Source organism: Mirounga leonina, unplaced genomic scaffold (genome assembly GCF_011800145.1).
Source record: "Mirounga leonina isolate KUSES-001 unplaced genomic scaffold, KU_Mleo_1.0 Mir_94, whole genome shotgun sequence".
Taxonomy (NCBI): Eukaryota; Metazoa; Chordata; class Mammalia; order Carnivora; family Phocidae; genus Mirounga; species Mirounga leonina.
Genome location: NW_023270855.1, coordinates 55,148,165 through 55,167,238, shown reverse-complemented (window position 1 = coordinate 55,167,238; position 19,074 = coordinate 55,148,165). Strand labels below are relative to the sequence as shown.

General features: G+C 58.8%; 1 protein-coding gene across 10 annotated transcripts in view; it reads right to left on the bottom strand.

Moving 5' to 3' along the window:
- The window catches only part of PTPRS (protein tyrosine phosphatase receptor type S), a 98,618-nt gene that overhangs the window by 12,201 nt on the left and 67,343 nt on the right, over positions 1 to 19,074 (bottom strand). For 6 of the 10 annotated variants that reach the window (XM_034998293.1, XM_034998292.1, XM_034998296.1 and 3 more), the window contains 13 exons: positions 16,680 to 17,261; positions 15,624 to 15,757; positions 15,180 to 15,324; positions 10,255 to 10,560; positions 8,777 to 8,970; positions 6,075 to 6,192; positions 3,795 to 4,400; positions 3,256 to 3,353; positions 2,366 to 2,619; positions 1,635 to 1,728; positions 1,315 to 1,530; positions 656 to 813; positions 145 to 156 (listed from right to left, as the gene is read on the bottom strand). In XM_034998293.1, coding sequence (XP_034854184.1) covers positions 145 to 156; positions 656 to 813; positions 1,315 to 1,530; positions 1,635 to 1,728; positions 2,366 to 2,619; positions 3,256 to 3,353; positions 3,795 to 4,400; positions 6,075 to 6,192; positions 8,777 to 8,970; positions 10,255 to 10,560; positions 15,180 to 15,324; positions 15,624 to 15,757; positions 16,680 to 17,261 — 2,917 coding nt within the window. The remainder of the gene's footprint in view (positions 1 to 144; positions 157 to 655; positions 814 to 1,314; positions 1,531 to 1,634; positions 1,729 to 2,365; positions 2,620 to 3,255; positions 3,354 to 3,794; positions 4,401 to 6,074; positions 6,193 to 8,776; positions 8,971 to 10,254; positions 10,561 to 15,179; positions 15,325 to 15,623; positions 15,758 to 16,679; positions 17,262 to 19,074) is intronic. The other 4 variants (XM_034998298.1, XM_034998300.1, XM_034998299.1 and 1 more) reach the window with 1 other exon arrangement.

Sequence of the window (19,074 nt, the reverse complement as noted above, 5' to 3'; positions counted from 1 at the left end):
TTGGGGTTCCCGGGACCACACATGGACACGCGTGCAGCCTGCTGGCACAGCTGAGCGTCCCCTCACCCCACGGGCACGGCACCACCCTGATCCCTCTCCTCGGCCTCTTGCCTGAAGCCTCCCAAGGACGGGGCCGGTTCTTACCTGTCGGGTTTGCTGCTCCCGAAAGGAGACACAGGTTAGAAGGAGGGAAAAGAAGACAGGTGAGGGCGTGCTGGTCACAGAAAGCCTGTTCTGTGACGGCGGGTGGCTTTCTTAACCTCCCAGAGCCTTGGGCTCCTCTGGAAAACGGGGCTAATCCTTCCTGCTTGGGTCCCCACCACAAGGAAGAATGTCTCGGCCTTCCCTTTCTAAGGTGAGACGTGTCCCATGTGGCCACCACAGTTATTCTCCTTGCTAAACTGGACAGAGGTGGCCTCCACCCCAAATCATCCTGCTGAGTGGCGTGCGGACCTTGAGAGGAGTCAAGTCATGGCCTGGTCTGTGTGACTTTGATCCAGTGGCTTAACCTCTCTGAGCCAGGGTTTTTCTATCTGTACGGCAGAGGACCTCCGTGGTCATCCTGTGCAACCAGCCTTCCCTGGGCCTTCCAGACCCTCCTTCCTTTTCCAGGGAGCCCTCCCTCTTGTCAAGTGGGGAGTGCAAAGGGGCTCACTTCTTGTAGAGCAAGATGGCGATAACGATGCAGATGATGAAGACCACAGCCAGCACAGGCCCGATCACCCAGATGAGCCCCTCCTCGCCATCCACGATGGGCTGCGGGTCTGGGTTATCCAGCTGGAAGGGATCTGAGAAGGGGCTGGCTGCAAATGTCTGCGGGCAACAGGACGGGAGGGGCCTCCATCAGTGTCCATCCTACTCATAGTGGCCAAAGGAGTCTTCTTCCAGCACAAACCTATGTCCCTCCTCCTATGATTCCCGAGAACCCGGACCCTGGTGCTCTGCATTGGCCTGGCCCTTTGCCAGTCTCTGCTCTCCCTACTGCTCCCTGGGCTTCAGCCACTCTGAAGTCCTTTTTGTTCCTCTCGCACGGCACCTCTAGACCTCTGCGCATGCAAATCCTGAAGATATCTTGTCTTGGTTGAACTCCTACACAGCCACCAAAGCCCTAGGTCCCAAGTCCCTTCCTCTAAACAGTCTTCCCCTTGGGGTATCCCCAAACTCAAGTCCTTCCCCCTGCCCAGCCCTGATCATGGGAAGTTGGCAGGATCTGTGTCTGGTTCTGAGGTCGGGGCCCCGGGGGCTGAGTCCACGTCAGGGCCTGTGCGCTCAGAGGGTGGGGCTGGATGAAGGCAGACACCATTTGGGACTTACAGGCTCGCTCTTCTGCAGCACTGCAAGCACAAAGAGGACATATCGGTGGCCAGGCTCCAAGCCCCTGTTGTCAAAGCCACCGTACTGCTTCTGGTCACCGGGGTGGAAGGTGGACGGCAACATAGAGAAGCGAGCCGCAATGTAGGGGCGGGGCGCCTCCAGCTGGCGAGAGTGCCTCAGGCTGCGCCTCTGCAGCCGTGAGATATCCTGGATGAGCTGTGGGAACAGAGGCATGGAGTGCTCAGAGGCTGGCCGGCAGCAACAGGGCTTCCAAAAATCAGGACAGGGTCTGGGCCAGGCAGGTCTGGGCCCCACCTCACCTCCTCCAGATCCATGTCTTCCGGGCTGCCCAGAGGGGTCAGGAACTGGCCACCACGAGACTTGCGCAGTGGCACCATCACAATGAAGTAGTTCCTGTAGGGAGATGAAAGGTTGGGGGCCACGTCCAAAGAATGCCTGCTGGAGGTGGGTGGGGGAGTCCCTGTGCTCTGAACCTTCCCTCTGCTTCTACACCCCTAGAACCCAGCCATATAGGACTATAGTTCCTGATTCAAGTCTCCAGGCTTTTGAGTATGTGGTTCCTTCTGCCTAGAGAGGCTACCCCAATTATATTTCTTGAACTCCTACACATCCTTCAAAGCCCCAGCTTCCATACCCACACATCCTTGTAGTCCTTAATTCTTCTCTGCTTCCCAGGCAGAGTCCTCTCCCCACCGGGGACTCTCAACCCTAGTGCCTCTCACTATCACACCACAGGTCTGAAAGTGTCTGTTTCCAGTTCTGTCTCCCCACCAGCCTGGGAAACCAGACCCCAAAGAAGGTCAGGTACACAGGGGTATCAGAAATGTTGGAGAGGCCACATTTAGTGACGGTGCCCATGAGAAGCATCTGGACAACCACACAGACTGGGGCTGGCGTGACCCACATTTTAGACACAGGTGAGGACGCTGAAGCACAGAGAGGTCAGGTGGCTGGCCCCAGTCACAAAGCTGGCTAATGGGGGGGAGGGGGGGAGGAATCCCTGGGGGCAGTGGGGTGGTTTTGATCATACTGGACAGGCACAGGGCTCTGGCCGTCAGGCAGATACACCATGATGAAGCCGTCGGAGTCAGGCTTGGGGGCCACGCTGGGCTTGGCACTGAGCAGGTTGAAGGCGGTCCAGGCAGTAACGGTCTGCTGAAGGCCACCCAGGCTGCTGCCTCGGTTGGTCAACACGAAGTTGTAGAAGGTGTTGGGCTTGAGGTGCGTGATGAGCTTTTTGGTGGTACGGCCGTCCACGTCCAGTGTGAGCCCGTTGTACTGGATCTGCGGGCCAGGGCTGGCTCAGTGGGGGTTCTGTGCTGAGCCCCTGACCCTGAGTCTTGATCCCAGATGGAGCCATAATCCCAGCTGAGCCCAACTCTAAGCCCAGTGTTGACTGAGCCCTAATCCCAGAATAAGCCTCAGCCCTAAGCTGACTCCTGACCCTAGACAGATCCTCAATCCCAGCTGAGGCCCAGCTCTGAGCAGGTCCCAATTCTGACTGACCCTTAATCCCAGAGTGAGCCCCAATCCTAGATGGAGGCTCAATCCCAGCTAAGTCCCAACTCTGACCAAGTCCTAATCACAGACTGAGTCCCAATCCTGACTGAGCTCTGACCTCAGCCTGGATCCTAGGCTAAATCTCCATGCTAGGCAGATCCTCAATCCCAACTGAGCCCTGACCCGACTGAGAACCAACCTTGAATGAGCCCCAATCCTTATGAACCCCTAATCTCAGACTGAGCCCTAATCCCGAACTGAGCCTCAATCCCAGGTTAAGCCTTGACTATAGCCTCAGTCTCAATCCCAGCTGAGCCCTGATCCCACTCAGCCCTGAGTCCAGCTGATTCCCAACCCCTAACCTGGCCTGCCTGCTCCCGGGGTGGGGGTGGGGGAGCATGGGGGGCGGGGGCGCTGCACCTTGTAGGGTGTGGGTGAGTTGTAGTTGTCAGGAAACTCCCAGCTGAGCAGGACTGATGTCTTCATGATCATCTTCACCTTGAAGTTCTTGGGTGAGACTGTGCCGGGCAGCAGCCGAGTGGGAGAGAACAGAAAAGAGGACCCGTGAGTGCCGGGGGTAGCGCGGGGTGGGCCGGTGGGGTGGGGTGGGGCGGCCCAGGCGCTCCCTGTCCTCCGCTGTGCCTGTGCCCATGGCCTTCCTGCCTGGCCCTGCCTGGCCCTGTCCCAGGTCCCTGCCGGGGTGGGGGGAGACGGCGCTGCTGCAGAGAGGAGGAGGAGCAGGAGGGGGGAGGGGGAGGGGGGTCGGTGGGGGCGGCGGTGCCACCTAGGCACGTCCCACCTTTGCCAACGCCGGAGCCTCGGGGTCCGGACTCGCCTCGAGTGTCCACAAGGAAGCAGAAAAGTGACCACTTACCTGGGCGGGGGAGAGGGAGGGGGCTGGGGTGGGGGTGGGCACGAGGCCCGGTCCGGCTCTGGTGCGGGGATCGCCGCGCGCCTACCTTGGTCCCGCAGGAATGTCCGGTAGCGGACGGGGGGGCTGTAGGGGCCGGGGCCCTGGCGCGTGTGGGCCCGCACTTGGAGGTCATACGCCGTGTCGGGCTTGAGGCCCTGCAGCGTGAGCACATTCTCGGCGCCCGCCTCGGCCGCCGCTGGCAGCTCGGTCTCTCGGGCGGGGCCCAAGGCTCCGGCCTCCCGCACAGCCACCGTGTACTTGACAATGGCCCCGTTGCGCTCGGCGGGCACGGGCGGCAGCCAGCGGAGCAGGACGGTGCCAGCCGAGGCATTTCCAGCTGCCTCGAGGATCTGCGGGTGGCCACGGGGAGTGTCCTCGGGGATGCTCAGGACCTCGGCCGCCTCCTCGCCCAGGCCTCCGCGGCTCCGGGCCGCCAGCCGAAACACGTACGTGGCCCCTTTATGCACACCCAGCGCTGTGTAGTGGTCCTCGGTAGGTGGGAACTCCAGTGTGGCCAGGGGCGAGTCCTCACGGCCGAACTGCAGGCGGTAGCCCAGCACCTGGTCCTCGGTGGTGCTGGCTGGGGGCTCCCAGCGTGCCAGCAGGCTGCCCTCGGGGGTCTGCTGCACCGACAGGGTGGGGCGGCCCAGCACTGCGGGGAGACAGGGGGCGTGTCAGGGCCACGTGGCCCATCCAAGTCCGGCAGCAGGGGGTGGGGCTGCAATTTTTATTTTATGTATTTATTTTTTTAACGTTTTATTTATTTGAGTGAGAGAGAGAGATAGAGAGAGAGCACAAAAATGGGGAGGGTCACAGGGAGAAGCAGGCTCCCTGCTGAGCAGGGAAGCCTGATGCAGGGCTCGATCCCGGCACCCCAGGATCATGACCTGAGCTGAAGGCAGACGCTTAACTGACTGAGCCATCCAGGTGCCCCTGGGGCTGCAATTTTTAAAAGCGGGTCTCAGGGACGCTGAACTCCGAAGCAAAGACTTGAAGGAAGTGAGGGAGGCAGGAAGACCTGGTGGAAATGGTGTTCCAGGCAAGGAATAGCCTGTGCAAAGGCCCCGAGGTGGCACTGTGCTGGGTGAGTGGAAGGAAGAGTGAGGAGGCTGGGGACTCAGAGAACCCAATAAAGGAAAATGTTTTCGGATGCCAAAGCAGGTCCTCATACGTTTACCTCTTCTTCTTATTCCTAAGTCACTCATCTGTTGTCTCACTGATTTGCCCCTTGCCTCCTGCTGGCACATGATTAATACCCATGGGATACAGGAATGTTTCAAAACCCTGCCCTTCCCCAAGGTTCTCATGGTCTGGGTAGTAATCAATGTGCCAAGGTCCCAGTAAGTCCGGCAGGAGAGAAGCTGTACAAACAAAACCAGTCTTCTCCTCTTGCAGGACTTATCAGGACCTTTCAGGAACCGTGCTCTGAGCAGTCATAGCATATGCAGTGGGTCTGCCTGGCAAGCACGGCTGTAGTGCAGTGTCCCTGAGAGAAGAGGGAAAGATCAGGGGAGGCTTCTTGAAGGAAGTACATGGGTGCTGGACACCGAAGGATACAGAGACTAGGCAGACGGAGAGAACAGCATGGACACGGACCGGCGGCAGCATGGGGAGGGGCTGTGTCCAGCTGGCATGGAATGTCGGCTCTGGGGCTGAGGGAGGGTCCCTGGGGAAGGGGTGGGTGCGGGATGTGAGGTGGAGGGCTCAGGACCTGTCATCCCTGAAACACCCTTGCCTGGGCTGTGCCATCTGTCCACAACACTCTCCCCTTACGTTTTCATGGCTGCCTCAGCCCCTCCTCAATGTTGGCTGAGGTAAAAAACAGTCCCTTGGGACTGATGGTAGGGGCCTGGCGGGGCCAGAAAGGGAAACTGAGGCAGGGCTGCTCGGAGAAGAGGCTTCATGGTGCAGTGGGGGCGATGGGCACACCACCTCCAAACAACCCACCCAGGTTGATCAGAGCTGTGATACGGGAAGGGGGGCACTGGGGCTGCCCAGGAGGGAGCACTGGACTGAGACTGTGGGCAGGGGGCAGGGTGAGGAAAGGTATCCAGGCAGAAGGAACAGCCCGGGCGAAGCCGGGACGGGACGGGACGGAGGCCTAGTCATGGTTTCCATCCAGCTGGAGCTAAGCAGGCAGGGAAGCCAGTGAGGAGGAAGTTGTGGGACTGGCTGGCCTCCTGAGTGGCCCCCACGCCTCTGATCTCACTGGTCCCGCTGCCCAGTGCTCTCTCCCTGCATGAGCTCAAAAACCTCGTGGCATGCTCTGGGGGCAAAGGGCCATGGTGGGGAGGGGGGTGAGATGGGGGCGGGGGGAGGACCCTACCTGCTCCCTTGGTCACGACCACCTTGGGTTTGCTGCGAGCACCATCACCTTTCATGGTGTAGGCGGCTACCGTGATGGAGTAGGCGGTCTCAGGCTGCAGGTTTGTGATGACCATCTCCTGCAGGCAGGGATGGGGGTAAGCGATGCAACTGGGGTTGAGACCGGCCCTGCCCACCCCCCCTCCCAGGGCCGGGGTCAAGCAAGGTGGAGGTGGGGCCTGGTCTGCAGGCAGAGGCGCGTATCCGAGCTCATGCACAGACCCCAACACACCGCACGTCATGCGAAGACGGGCCCATGAAGCCTGATACCCCATCACCTTCCACCTGGACCAGCGCTGTCCCCTCCACCTCCCATCCCCTGGCAAACACCCTTGCCCCCAGTCCGTCCTCCCCACAGAGGCCACCAGAGGGCGCCATGAGCACCCCAGTCAGGTCCCGCCCTGCTCTGCCCACAGCCCTCCAGGGCTCCCACCTCCCTGGGGTAGAAGCCCAAGGGGTTCACTACCTGCCCCCACCTCCTCCCGCTCTGCCCCTCGCTCACTCTGCTCCAGCCACGGGGCCTCCTCACTGCTCCAATATGCCAGGCACACTCCCACCCCAGGGCCTTTGCATGGGCTGTGCCCTCTGCCTCCACTACACCCTCTGGTGTGCTGGAGATTCCCTCTACCAGGCCAGAGAGCCAACAGTTAAATTCTCAGGAATTTTGCAAGCCAGTATTAAACACAGCCATTATCAGAAAGTAAATTATATAAACGTACTGATAAGTGAGAACAAAGATAATAAATACTCAAAACCCACCCTCTCCTAATTGTCTTACTACATTTCCCTGTAATCGATGCTCTGGAGGTGATTCTGTCTCCTGTCTAAGGCAGAAAGCTACAGGGTGATGAGCTACTCGAAATTGACACGGTGGGAGTATTTACATCCCAGAAAGAGGGGGAAGCTACAGATCAGGACTGCCCACCCCCCAACCCAGAGAGCTCATCAGTAAACCTTTACACCACCGTCTAGACGCCGCCCCAGCCTCAGCCATCACTAGACACGTACAGTTGACCTTGGACAACGTGGGGGCCAGGGGCGCCGACCCCTGTGCAGTTGAAAATCTACATAGAACTTCTGACTTCCCCAAAAACTCAACTACTGTTAGCCTCCTGTTGACCAGAAATCTTACCAATAACATAATTGACAAATACATCGTTCGCATGTTATACGTGTTAGATACCGTATTCTTATGGTTAAAGCAGCTAAAGAAAAGAAAGAGGAGGTCAGGAGGAAGAGAAAGTACATTTACAACACCGTACTGTGTTTTCTCAAAAGTAAATGGGCAGGTAAGTGGGCCTCCGCAGTTCAAACCCATGCTGTCCAAGGGCCAAGTGTATCTGTGTCTTGTTCCAATTAGCTGTCCTCTCCCACACTAGACTGTAACCCCCAGGAGGGCGGGCTCAGGTCTGTCCTGGTCACCGCTCAGGAAATTAAGGCTTGTCCCACAAATGTCCGAGCCACCCAACCTTGCACACATTTCGGCATCCACCCTCACAGTCGCATGTGTGCCCAGGTCCCCACGCATGCACACCCACAAACACGGTCCAGCATGCCTGGGGGCTGGGGGGGGGGCCCAGGTCAGGAGCATGAGGAGGGGGACAGGGATGCACGAAGAGAGGGTCTCCTGCCCCTGAGCCTCACGTTCAGTCCCTCCCAGGGTCTTGGTGGGTGGGAGGGGCTGAGCTGGAGCCCTTCGTGGGAACTTACGCCTCCAGCCGGGGGTAGGGAAAAGGCAAAGCCTGTGTGAGTGAGTGAGTGGGGCTGGTGTCAGTTTAACATCAGACTTGGGGCTCTCAGAAGAGCCGCCCCTCTGTGTTAGGGCAGGAAGACAGCCCAGGGAGAGGCAGCAATTTGCCCAAGTGCACACAGCCAGCCGACTGCTTCGGGGCCTCCGGAGAAAGCTGGGGTGGGGGGGTGGGGCTGATGGAAACAGTCCTGCAGGCCTCCTTCCCCACCCACCCCAGGGCCCACTGACCCTCTCACCACTCAAGGGCCATGATGAAGTGGCTGCTTTGGCCAGGGAGAGACACTTCGAGGTCAGAGAAGACTGAGACAGGTGTTAAAAGGGTCTGGCTGGGTTGGAAAGTGGCCCAGTTTGATCTGCCAGGCCTGGGTCCAACAGGGGAGGTTGTGGGGTGCAGGGATGGGTTGGGGCTGCAGAAAAAGCTTGAGCGAAGGTGTGGCGGTGAAAACCGTGACCAGAGCAAGGCCGGGGGCTGGGCAGGAGGGGCACCGTGTGAGCCCATCCAGGTAAGAGGGCTAATGTATACCCTCTGGGTCCAGGACCCCAGCAGGGCTCCTACGCCCATTTGCCTGATTGAAAACTGAGGCTACAAGCTCCAAGTAACCAGGAGGCATCTGCGGCCCAGGGGAGAAGATCCTCTTACGAGAGACGTGCAGGGTGGGGAGGGTGGGGTGTCACATCACTGCACGGCCCGTGGGAGAACACTGCAATGGCCGGGCAGGGGTGCTACTTACATATTCGGCTGTGTCGTCCGTCTCCCACTGAGCGTGGGAGGAGGTGGCAGGGGAGAGAGGAGTAGGTGAGCAGGTGGCCAGAGAGAGAGAGAAGCAGGGAGAAGGCAGGAGCGCAGGGTCTGGGTGCCGCCCCGCCCACCTGGAGCCCCGCCCACCCAGGCCCCGCCCCGGAACCCCGCCCACCTGGGCATCGGCCAGCATGATGTCCTTGATGCGCGGTGGCCCGCGGGCCTCGGCGCCCTCCATGCGTACGTAGTGGACCTGGTAGCCGCGGATCTGGCCGTGTTGCCGGCCGGGCGCGGGTGAGCGCCACAGCACGCGGATGGCCGTGGCGTTGAGCGCCTCCGCCTCCACCTTCCGCGGCGGCGCGCTGGGCACTGGCGGGGGCAGGGGAGGGGCGGGCAGGGCCGTTACTGGGGCGCCTGGCCCTGCCCCCGGGCAGCACCGCTGCCCGATGCCAGGGTGCCAAGTGCCAAGTGGCTGCCGGTTAACGTGGTGGTCTGAGCGCTCACCACCAGCCGGGAGGGCATGCCTCCTTCATGGCTCCCACAAGCCCTGGGGGGGGGAGGGGGCCCAATGGTGTGCCCCACTTACAGACGGTCCACTGAGGCCCCCCAGAGCCTAAGCCACCTGCCCAGGGCCACATGACACGAGTGGGCCCTGCACGCCCCGTTCCACGGTCATTACCCACCTGCCTCCATCCTAACAGCATCCCTTCTGGGCAGGGGCTCTTATTCCCATCTTATGGATGGGGAAACAGGCCCGAGAGCTGGGCCCTCGATCGCATGGTTAGTAAGAAGCAAAGCCCTGGTCTGAACCCAGTCCAGCTGCATGTTCCCATGCATCCCAGTATGCGGCCAGCCCCACGGATCACAGCTCTTCCTACCCAGCCACACCCCACACTCTGGCATGAACAACTGCTCCATCTCTTCCCCACTCTTCTGACCCAATGTGGGGCTGCCGACCGGACCTTTTAGGCCATGGCTCGGAAGGCAAGCCGGGTTCCCAAGGCCAAGGAACTGCAGTTTTGTTGGAGAAGCTGCTTGCCTTCATTTCTCCCCATGCCCCAGCTTCTACCAACTGACTCCAGACCAGAGCCTCACCTCACTTTGCAGCTCAAAACTTTCTAGCTGGAAAGTCAGCCAACAGCGGGGAGGCTGACACTGCAGAAACTGGCCAGTGCTACAAATCGGGCTCCGTGCCCCAGAAGCTGGTTGTTAAACCTCACCAGCGCGCTGCAGCCCACCTACTTGCCAGATAGGATGGCTCGGACCGAGGACGCTGCAGATCCCGGCTTATCCCCAGAGTCTAAAAGCTAGGTTTCTGGGGTCAAGGACCCTACGTTTGTTGCAAGTGCTGCTGGCCGTTTCCCACACTGTTTCCATTCTTTCCACCATCGGACCAAAACATATACAGGCTGCCAGCTTAACTTCCCAGGCACAAGGCTCGGGGGAAAATACTGCCCGGAAGGTCTAGGATGGAGCATTCCAGGATCAAGGAGCCCAGGATTCCGTGGGGAGGCTGCTTGCTTCATGTCTCGCCCTCCAGATTGTGGCTTCTACCTTTTGACCACCAGCCAGCCCCGTTTTGCAGAGCCAGAAGGTGCCGAGGCGCGGGGCGGGCTGGGGCCTGCGGGGTCCCCGGCTGGGGCCGGTGCTTACCGTCCTCGTCGGTGCGGATGACCACGGGCGAGCTCTCGGGCCCTGGTCCCACCTCTGTGTGAGCGACAGTCGTGATGCGGTACTCGGTCCACTTGTCCAGCGCCTCCAGCAGGATCTGAGTGGTGGTCGGGGGGATGCCGTTCACCTCCTTGGGTTGCGGATCCTCCGAGCCCAGCGGTCGGTAGCGGACGCTATAGCTCACCAGGGCCCCGTTGTGCGTTTCCGGCGGCGGTGGGCGCCAACTTACCAAAATGGCCGTGGAGCGCGTGCTGACACATTTAACGTCTTGAGGGGGGGCTGACGGTTCTATTGGAGGGGGGAGAACGTGGGGGCAGGGAGGGGAGGCGGGATGGGCAGGGGAGGGGGCGGGGAAACAAAAGATGGGAAAGAGAAAATAAAACAGAAGATGATAACAAACAAAACAGAACCAAACCAAAGAGAAAGTCGAACCCAAAAGAAGTGGGTGTCAACCAAAGGTGAGATGGACGGGTGGGGGTGGGGGCCGGGAGGGCTGGCCAAGAACACTGCGCTCAGCGCCCGGGGCTGCACCCCGGGGCACGGAGGAGGCCCTGCGGAATAGCGGTAACATCCCCGTTCATGAGGCACCTGTCATGCACTAGGCACGGTGCCAGGGGCATCACAGAGTAACAGTAAAAGCATCTCTTTATCGAACCCCTACTATGTGCCAGGCACCACGCCAAGGGCGTCATTGAAGACCAGTAATTGGACCTATTTATTGAACACCTACTGTATGCCAGGCCCTGTGCCAGAGGAAGAGCAAAAGCTCCATTAGGCACCTACTGTGTGTCAGGCACCACGCCAGGTAATTGCAATAAAAGCCCCATTTATCAGACACCTACTGTGTGGTAGACACAGTGTGAGAGCTTCACAGGTTAATGGTAAAAGCATCTATGTACTGAACAACTGTTCTATGAGGGGCCCCGGAGGGCACCCCGTGGCTTACTTCAACTTAGGACCACCCTCTCAGCCTCACTTGGAAGACAAAATAATGTCCGTGTCTTGAGCACCTACTGTTTGCCAATTTGCATGCCAAGGGCTTCGCAGGGTAATAATAGAAGTGCCCGTTAGCCGGGCACCTCCTGGGCTGGTCCCAGGCTCAGGACTTTGCAGATGGTACAGCCCTGATGAGCACCTACTGTGTGCCAAGGTTTTTACAGATCATATAGTTCCTCTGGCACCACACTAAGGCCATCATGGATGGTGGCCAACTCTTATTTATTGAGCGCCTACTATGGGCTGGGCATCACTAGCCCTCCAAAGATAAAAACAGCAGTTGCCATTTACATGGAACCTACTCCATGCCAGGCACTTTATCAGATAACAGTAACAGTCCCCACACAATGAGGACCTACTACGTGCCAGGCCCTGTGCTAGGGGCCTTACTGAATAAACAGCAACCGTCCCTACCTATTAAACACCTACTACGTGTTAGGCATTGTGCTAAGGGCCTTGTAGAACATTAATAGCCCTCGCTTCTTAAGCACCTACTGTGTGCCAAGGGCCTTCTATATAAATGGTAACAGGTTTCACTTCTTGAGCACCTACTGTTTGCACACCCAGTGGCAAAGGCTTTGAAGATAACAAGGTCACATTTTGAGCAAAACCTGTATACTCGAAACCATACTAGGCCCTGTCAGACGGACAACAGCTCTTATCTGAGCACCTACTATGTGCCTAGAGCCAGGCCAACCTCCTTCAAGAAAGTGCCACTTACTGAGCACTTACTGTTTGCCAGCCATTCTGTCAAGGGCTTCACGGAACAATACTCATAGCCCCCGTGTTTGGGGCACCTACTGTGCATGGGGCACCAAGGAAAGCTTGTTATAAATGACTAATGGCTTCCATTCATTGGGTGCCCATTATGTGCCTCGCACCATGCCAATCCGTGCTTAGATTTAAAAGAGCATTTAGGACCCACCTGTTGTGTGCCAGGCAGCGTGCTAAGGGCTTTGTTAAATAACAGCGGTAGTTTGCACATATTAAGCACCTACTGTGTGTGTTAAGGGCTTTATGGGAATAACATTAAGTCCCCATCTGCTCAGTACCTACTACGAGGCTGTATTAAGGCCATTCCTGGTAATAAACCTCACAGTCTATGCATCACATCTTCGGCACACCCCATTCCCCAAGCCCTTTACACTCAAAATGTGTCCCCGATGATACATCATTTAATTCTCAAGACACATACATGGCCAGAACTATCACCCCTCCAGCCTCATTCCACATTACACTTGGGGAAATCAGTTTGAAAGCCCAGCTGCCTGGTTTTCTATGATCATCGGTTATGTACCTACTGGGTGCCAGACCCCACCTACCCTGGGTGCTTTTCGCATATCACCTCCCACTTTACAGATGAAGAAACTGAGGCTGGAAACAGCAAAATTGCCTTGCCAAGGGCATGTGGCAAGAGCCAAGATTTGAACCCAGGCTCAGCTGTTGTCCAGGGGCTATCTTGAGTTGAGAATGAGGACTCAGACCTCAACCTCAGGCCAGTTGAGGATGGCTGGAGCCACATGACTTCAACGGCCCATGGCTCCAGAATTTTCCTTGCCTGCAGGGAGGCCCAGAGAGACCACTGGCTTTGCTTCATGTCAGGGCACAGAGAACCCTTACCATCATGGTAGCCCCATTTGTTCACTGAGCATGTGTTAAGACAGGACTTGTTTCGTGCATACCCCATGCCGGGGCCACCCAGAGAAGAAAGAGAGGCCCCTATCCTGAAAGACATCAGACTACCAGATACCTCAGAGGCCTCTCCAATGGCTTACTTCAAATAGAACGACCCTCCGGCCCCACTTAAAGTGAAATGCCGGCGTCCCCCTCCCCTGATACCAGACCCTTGGGGCCCTCTCCCCCCATTTCTTGACCAGCCACCCCAACCAAAAGTGCCTGGGGGAATCAGGCAGGAGGGGAAAAACCAACCAAAGAATGTGCTGGAAGGAATGGATTCGCTGAGAAAGGGCGAGGAAAAATAAAATCAAAACCATAATAAAATAAGAAACAACAGTGATGGTGATGATGATGAGAAAAACCATAATAAAAGAAAGAAAGACGCCTTCCAGAAAACTCCCAGTCTGGTTACCTACCTTCCACTCTTCAACTGCTAACTTATAAGACTTTCTTACGAGGGAGGGAGTGGCCGAGTGCTGAGCTATAAGGCCAGACCGAGCTCTGGGTGGGTCTCCGGACGCAAGCGGGCCCAAGCCCTGCTCTGGCCCCCAGTGTGGGCACGCCGCAGTTCCAGACTGGTGCCGACGAGGCGGGAAGGTGAGACGGTGTGGGGAGACCCACGGCTGAGTGGTCTGGCCTCCACCTACCCTTGAGTTCAGCCTAAGAAGCCTGCAGTCCCCAGGGGGATATGCCTGGCCCTGAGTCTTGCTGCCAGTTCTCTCGGGCCCCACCCGTCTTGGCGCGAGAAGCGGGGAGTCCCTTCTCCCCCACTCCCTGTCCTGGGCCGCCCCGGAGGTTTCAAGTGGCTGGGCCAAAGCCGCTTTCTTGACGACCACGGAGGCCGCCTCCTTCACAATCCGGCCCAACCTGCGTGACACTTGGAGGGGTGGGAGGAGGGTGTGACGGACCCACGGACAGGCGTGGCGGGCAGGTAGTTCCAGATTCCCCATTTCTGGGCAGGCGTGGCTCTTGACCGTGGAGTAGAAAGTTTGCGGGGGGAGCGCTCAATTTGGGCTCTGGACTCTGCAGCCCAGAGCTCCTGGAGCACAGGCTGGGGAGCACGCAGGGTGGGCTGTTTTTGTGAACCTGCTTGAGACCAGCGCGTACTCACCTTCGCGGCACCTGTGCCGGTCTCTCTCACGTGGCCGCCAAGCCACAGGACACCCTCACTGATCGCCTCACGCACAAACACGCCCAGATGCCTGGGAGCTGCAGAGCGCTCGGCTCGGTGCGAGGGAGTAGGGAGGAGGGAAGGGGGCTGGGGATGGCAGGGGTGCTGCGTCTCCGAGGCCCCTGATCCCAGCGGCTCAGACACCCAGGCCCAAGCTGCCATCACTCGCCACTGACCGGTGACCCCCTGTGTGCACACACCGGGGGGGGGGGGGGGACTTGAAGGTCTGAACACCGAGGCTGCTTCCGGAACAAGGCCTGGGGCGGTGCACTTTGACTGAGAAGGGGGAAGGGAGGGGAAGGGGGCCACGGCGGTGGGGGCACGGCGGTGGAGGCCATGCCGGGCCAGGCTGAGCACAGAAGAGGGGCAGGGGGAGGAGGGGAGGCAGGGAGACAGCGGGATCAGGGGCCTGCCTAGGCCCTGAGCTCAGAGCAGGCAAGGAGGGCGGCGGTAGGGGCCACAGCGTGGCCCAGAGCCAGCTGCCGGGTGCAGTGTTCTGGCCAAAAGGTGACTTGCCTGTGACAGGGAGGCAGGGCAGGCCCGGCAAAGAGCTCCAGGGATTCAAGAGCCTATCCTGGGGCCTGCACCCCCCTCCCCTTCTGCTCCTGCCCCTGGCAATGAGGGACCTTGTCTGGGGGGGCAGGGCCATCCGGGGAGGTGGTTGGTCTCTGTGCACTGTGCGCTCTGGGAATGATGGGGTGTGATCTGGGACAGCCTCACAGAGCCGCGCCCCCCCCCCCGCCCCCCACGCCTAGGATCAGGCACAGCGGGGGTGTTCCATGAGCCCCAGGGACAGGGGGAGGGGGGGGGGGGGGGGGGGGGGGAGGAGAGAGAAGGTGCAGTGGACACCTGTCCCCGACCTAGGGGGCGAACCTCGGCGCCCCCAGGGCTCCAGGCCCAGGGAGCCGGGGGAAGCAGGGCCTGCGGGAACCCCCAGCGCAGCGCGGGTGGGCACGTCCGAGGCCAGGCGCCCCCCCCACCCCCCCCGCTGCGGCGGCGCGGCCAGGGTCAGGGTGCGCTGGGGCCCCCCCGCAGGGAAGAGCAGGCTCCGCGAGACACCTACTGGACTGCAGTGTGCGTTGCCGCACCACTGGGGTGAAAGCGCCCAGGCCCTGCGGAGAGCGGGCCGCCAGGCGGAAGGCGTACTCCGTGTTGGGCTTGAGGTCCTCCACCACAAATGCCGTGGCCGGGTCGAAGGTCCTCCCCACCTGGGGGCGGGGCGGGGGGGTAGGTGGAGACAGAGAGGCAGAGACAGAGAGGCAGAGACACAGAGATTGTGAAAGAGACACAAACAGGGCAGAAGAGACAAATGGAGCCACAGAGACAGAGACACGGGAGAGACGGAGAGATGCGCAATCCACCAGCGGCCAAGAGCAGGGGGAAGAGAGACATCCGGGCACCAAGTCAGTGAGACCTGAGGGCGCGCCGCCCCGCCCCCTCCCGCTGCCCCCCGCCCCGTGGCAGCGCCCCCCCCCCCCCCCCCCCCCGGTACGGTGCCCCCCGGTACCTCTCTGCCGTGGTCGCCCTCCCGGAACAGGAGCTCGTACTTGATGATGCTCTCTTGCCGCGGGGGGCTCCACGAGAGCCCGATGCTCGTCTCGGACTTGGCCTCGGCCCTGAAGTTCATGGGCTGGCCAGGCACTGGGGGGGAGGGGAGAGGAGGAGAAATGGGGGTGGCCGGGGAGGGGCCCACTCCACATGGGGTGCCCAACCCACCAGGTGTCCCCATTCTCCCAAAAAAGAGCCCCATGAAGCTCAGCACTGCCCTGGAGGTAAGGCTGCCTGTTCCCCGATGCTCCTGGAATGTTCTCCACTGTTCTCATTTCTCTTCTTTTCCCTGGGGGCCCCTTGCCACCCCTTGTTGCCAAGGGGCCCACCTCAATCCCCCCACCCTCTCTGCTTCCTCCAAACTGAAGGACAGAGGGACTGTGGGGATGACATTTCAAAACATGGGTTCCCCATCCTGTGAGTGCTCTCTAGCACCACAGTTCTGACCCTTCTGTCCTTTCATTGGGGCAGCTGCTGAGTCTTCTTGGCTTTGAGGTTCTGAAGCCTGAGGCCGACGGGAAAGGACGGGAAACCCAGAGAGCTGGGGCCCCACACACCTAAATGCCCCACCCCCACCCTGCCCCTCAGCCTGAGCCAGCAGGAGGCCAGCCGGCTGCCTTTGGGCAGATGCGCTTTTCCTTTATAATTTCAAAGGAGTTGGCATCAATCTCCGATGAGAACGGAGAGCAGGGGTTCTCAAACTCAGACACAGCCGCCAGGATCTGTCTGGATGTCCAGTCATAGCCCCGTGGGCTTGCCAAATCAAATTTCCCAAGTGAAGACAAAATGTGGGTTTTCTGGGACAACCTCCTGCGTTTGAAATGCTAGCACGAAAATCTTGTAAAGCACCATGCAGGATGAACAAACCATTTTGTGGCTTCTGGGCAAGACCAGCTAGCTGCATGCTACGAGATACATGACTGCCCCCCCGCGCCGGCCCCGCCGCCTCCTCCTGTTTCCACGACCCCGAATCCTGCTGCCCCCACAGAAGCCGCACCTCCCACTGGCAGCTCACCTCCCTGCTGTGTCTTGACCTGGATGGGGTCCGAGAGGGGCCCGTCGCCCACGGAGGTGAAGGCCAGCACGCGCACAGTATACGTCTCATCCTCCAGCAGGCTGCCCACGGTGGTCAGCAGGCTGTCATCCACGTTGTGCTTCTGCCAGTTGCCCACGGGGTGCTCGGGCTCCATGGTGTAGTAGATCCGGTAGCCCCGGATCAGGCCGTTGGGCTCCACGGGCTCCTCCCACTGGATGATCATGGTGGTGGCGCTCAGCATGCGGGCCTGCACGTTCCGGGGTGCGCTAGCTGGGGCCTGTTCGCCCGTGCGGGTGACCACTGACTCACTGGGAGGCCCCTGGCCGATGGAGTTGACAGCGGACACCCAGATCTCATACTCCGAGTTGGGGCTCAGGCCACCAATGCTGTAACGCGTCGTGGTGATGTCCTCTTTGATCTGGTAGGGCCCGTCCTGGCTCTTGGATTTATATTCGATGACATAGTAGGACACGGGGTCTGGGTTGCCGGAGTCCCATGTGATGGTGATGCTGGTGGCTGTGTTCTCTGTCACCACGGGAGTCCCCGGGGCTTTGGGGAGAGCTGCGGGTGGGAGGCAGGGTCACATGTCAGGCACGCTGGCTGCAGACCCCAAAGGCTCTGTGACTTTCAGCCACATGGCCACTGCCCTCGCTGAGCCTTGACTTCCTCGGCAGTGACCACAGGCCTAATGACCCCCGTCCCATCATCCATAGCTGGGTGCGGCAAACTATGGCCTGAGGACCAGCACGTTTTTTTTTTTTTTAAGATTTTATTTATTTATTTGACAGAGAGAGAGATAGCGAGAGCAGGAACACAAGCAGGGGGAGTGGGAGAGGGAGAAGCAGGCCTCCTGCCGAGCAGGGAGCCCGATGTGGGACTCGATCCCAGGACCCTGGGATCATGACCTGAGCCGAAGGCAGACGCTTAACGACTGAGCCACCCAGGCGCCCCCAGCACCTGTTTTTGTAAATAAAGTTTTATTGGAACACAGCCGTGCCTGCGTATTGCAGATGGCTGCTTCTGGCAGAGCTGGGGGGATGTCGCAGAGAATAGATGGCCCGTAAAGCTGAAAATGGGTGACTTTATTTATTTATTTATTTTTTTAATTTGAGAGAGAGAATGAGATAGAGAGAGAGCATGAGAGGGGGGAGGGTCAGAGGGAGAAGCAGACTCCCTGCCGAGCAGGGAGCCCGATGCGGGACTCCATCCCGGGACTCCAGGATCATGACCTGAGCCGAAGGCAGTCGCTTAACCAACTGAGCCACCCAGGCGCCCTGAAAATGGGTGACTTTAAAAAAAAAAAAAAAAAACTGCTCTTTAAGAAAAATATTTACCCTTGAGAATCTGAGAGGTCTGTCCCCCTCTCTGTGGTTCACTCTGCTCAGCCACGCTGTGTGTTCCCACGTCACACCTGCTGTTCCCTGTACCTGAAATGCTCCATCCCCAGAGGGCCACATGGCCAGCTCCTTCTCATTCCTTAAAGCCTCCCACACTCCACCCTAGCTAGAGGCGCCCTTGCCCAGTGCTTAGCAGGGACCAGAGTCTTGTTCACAGCTGTGTCCCTAGCACCTGGATAATCGTGACTTTCTCTCCCACTTGTCCCAAATTCTTACGCCACAGAGGCCCCAGGAGAAGTTCGATTCCTCGGCAAAATGACCAACCAACCAGCTGGAGATGACACTTTTTATGGCCTGAGGGCAGGGCTTGGCAAACTGCTTGCAAAGGGCCCCACAGTAACTATTTTCAGCTTTGTAGGCCAGAGAGTCTTCGTTGAGACTACTCAGCTCTGCCCCTGCAGCCCAAAAGCTGCCACACACAAGACCTGGGTGAATGGGTGTGGCTGTGTGCCAATAAAACTTTATTTAAAAAAACTAGAGGAGGGCCAGATCCAGCCTGCAGGTTATAGTTTGCACGCCCCTGTTCTAAAGCTAGAAAAATATTTGGGGGCACCTTCCTCTGAATCTCACCACGAACTTGAGATGTCAGGACAATCTATAGTCTTCTATCCCGGCCCCATCTCTCTTAAGTCTGCACAGTCCATTTCCTTCCCTTAGAAGTGTTCTCCATCTTCTCTGGCTCATTCCTGTTCAACTTTTAATCTTTCTCTGACCTCACTTTCCTCGGAGGTGTGACCTTTACTCTGGGGGTCTGAACAGTGCCACGGGATCCCCGTCACAATCCCAATCAGGCTGTATCACAGCTGCCTGGCTATGCGGGTGTTTCTCATGCTGGACTCTAAGCTTGGCAGAACGAGACCACGCCTCGCTCCAAAGGGCCGGGCCCAGAATAACGTGTAACCAATAATATCTGTTCACGAAAGAACTGTCCCCTTGGCAGCCACGAATGACCAAAGCCAGAATGGAAACTCGGAGCT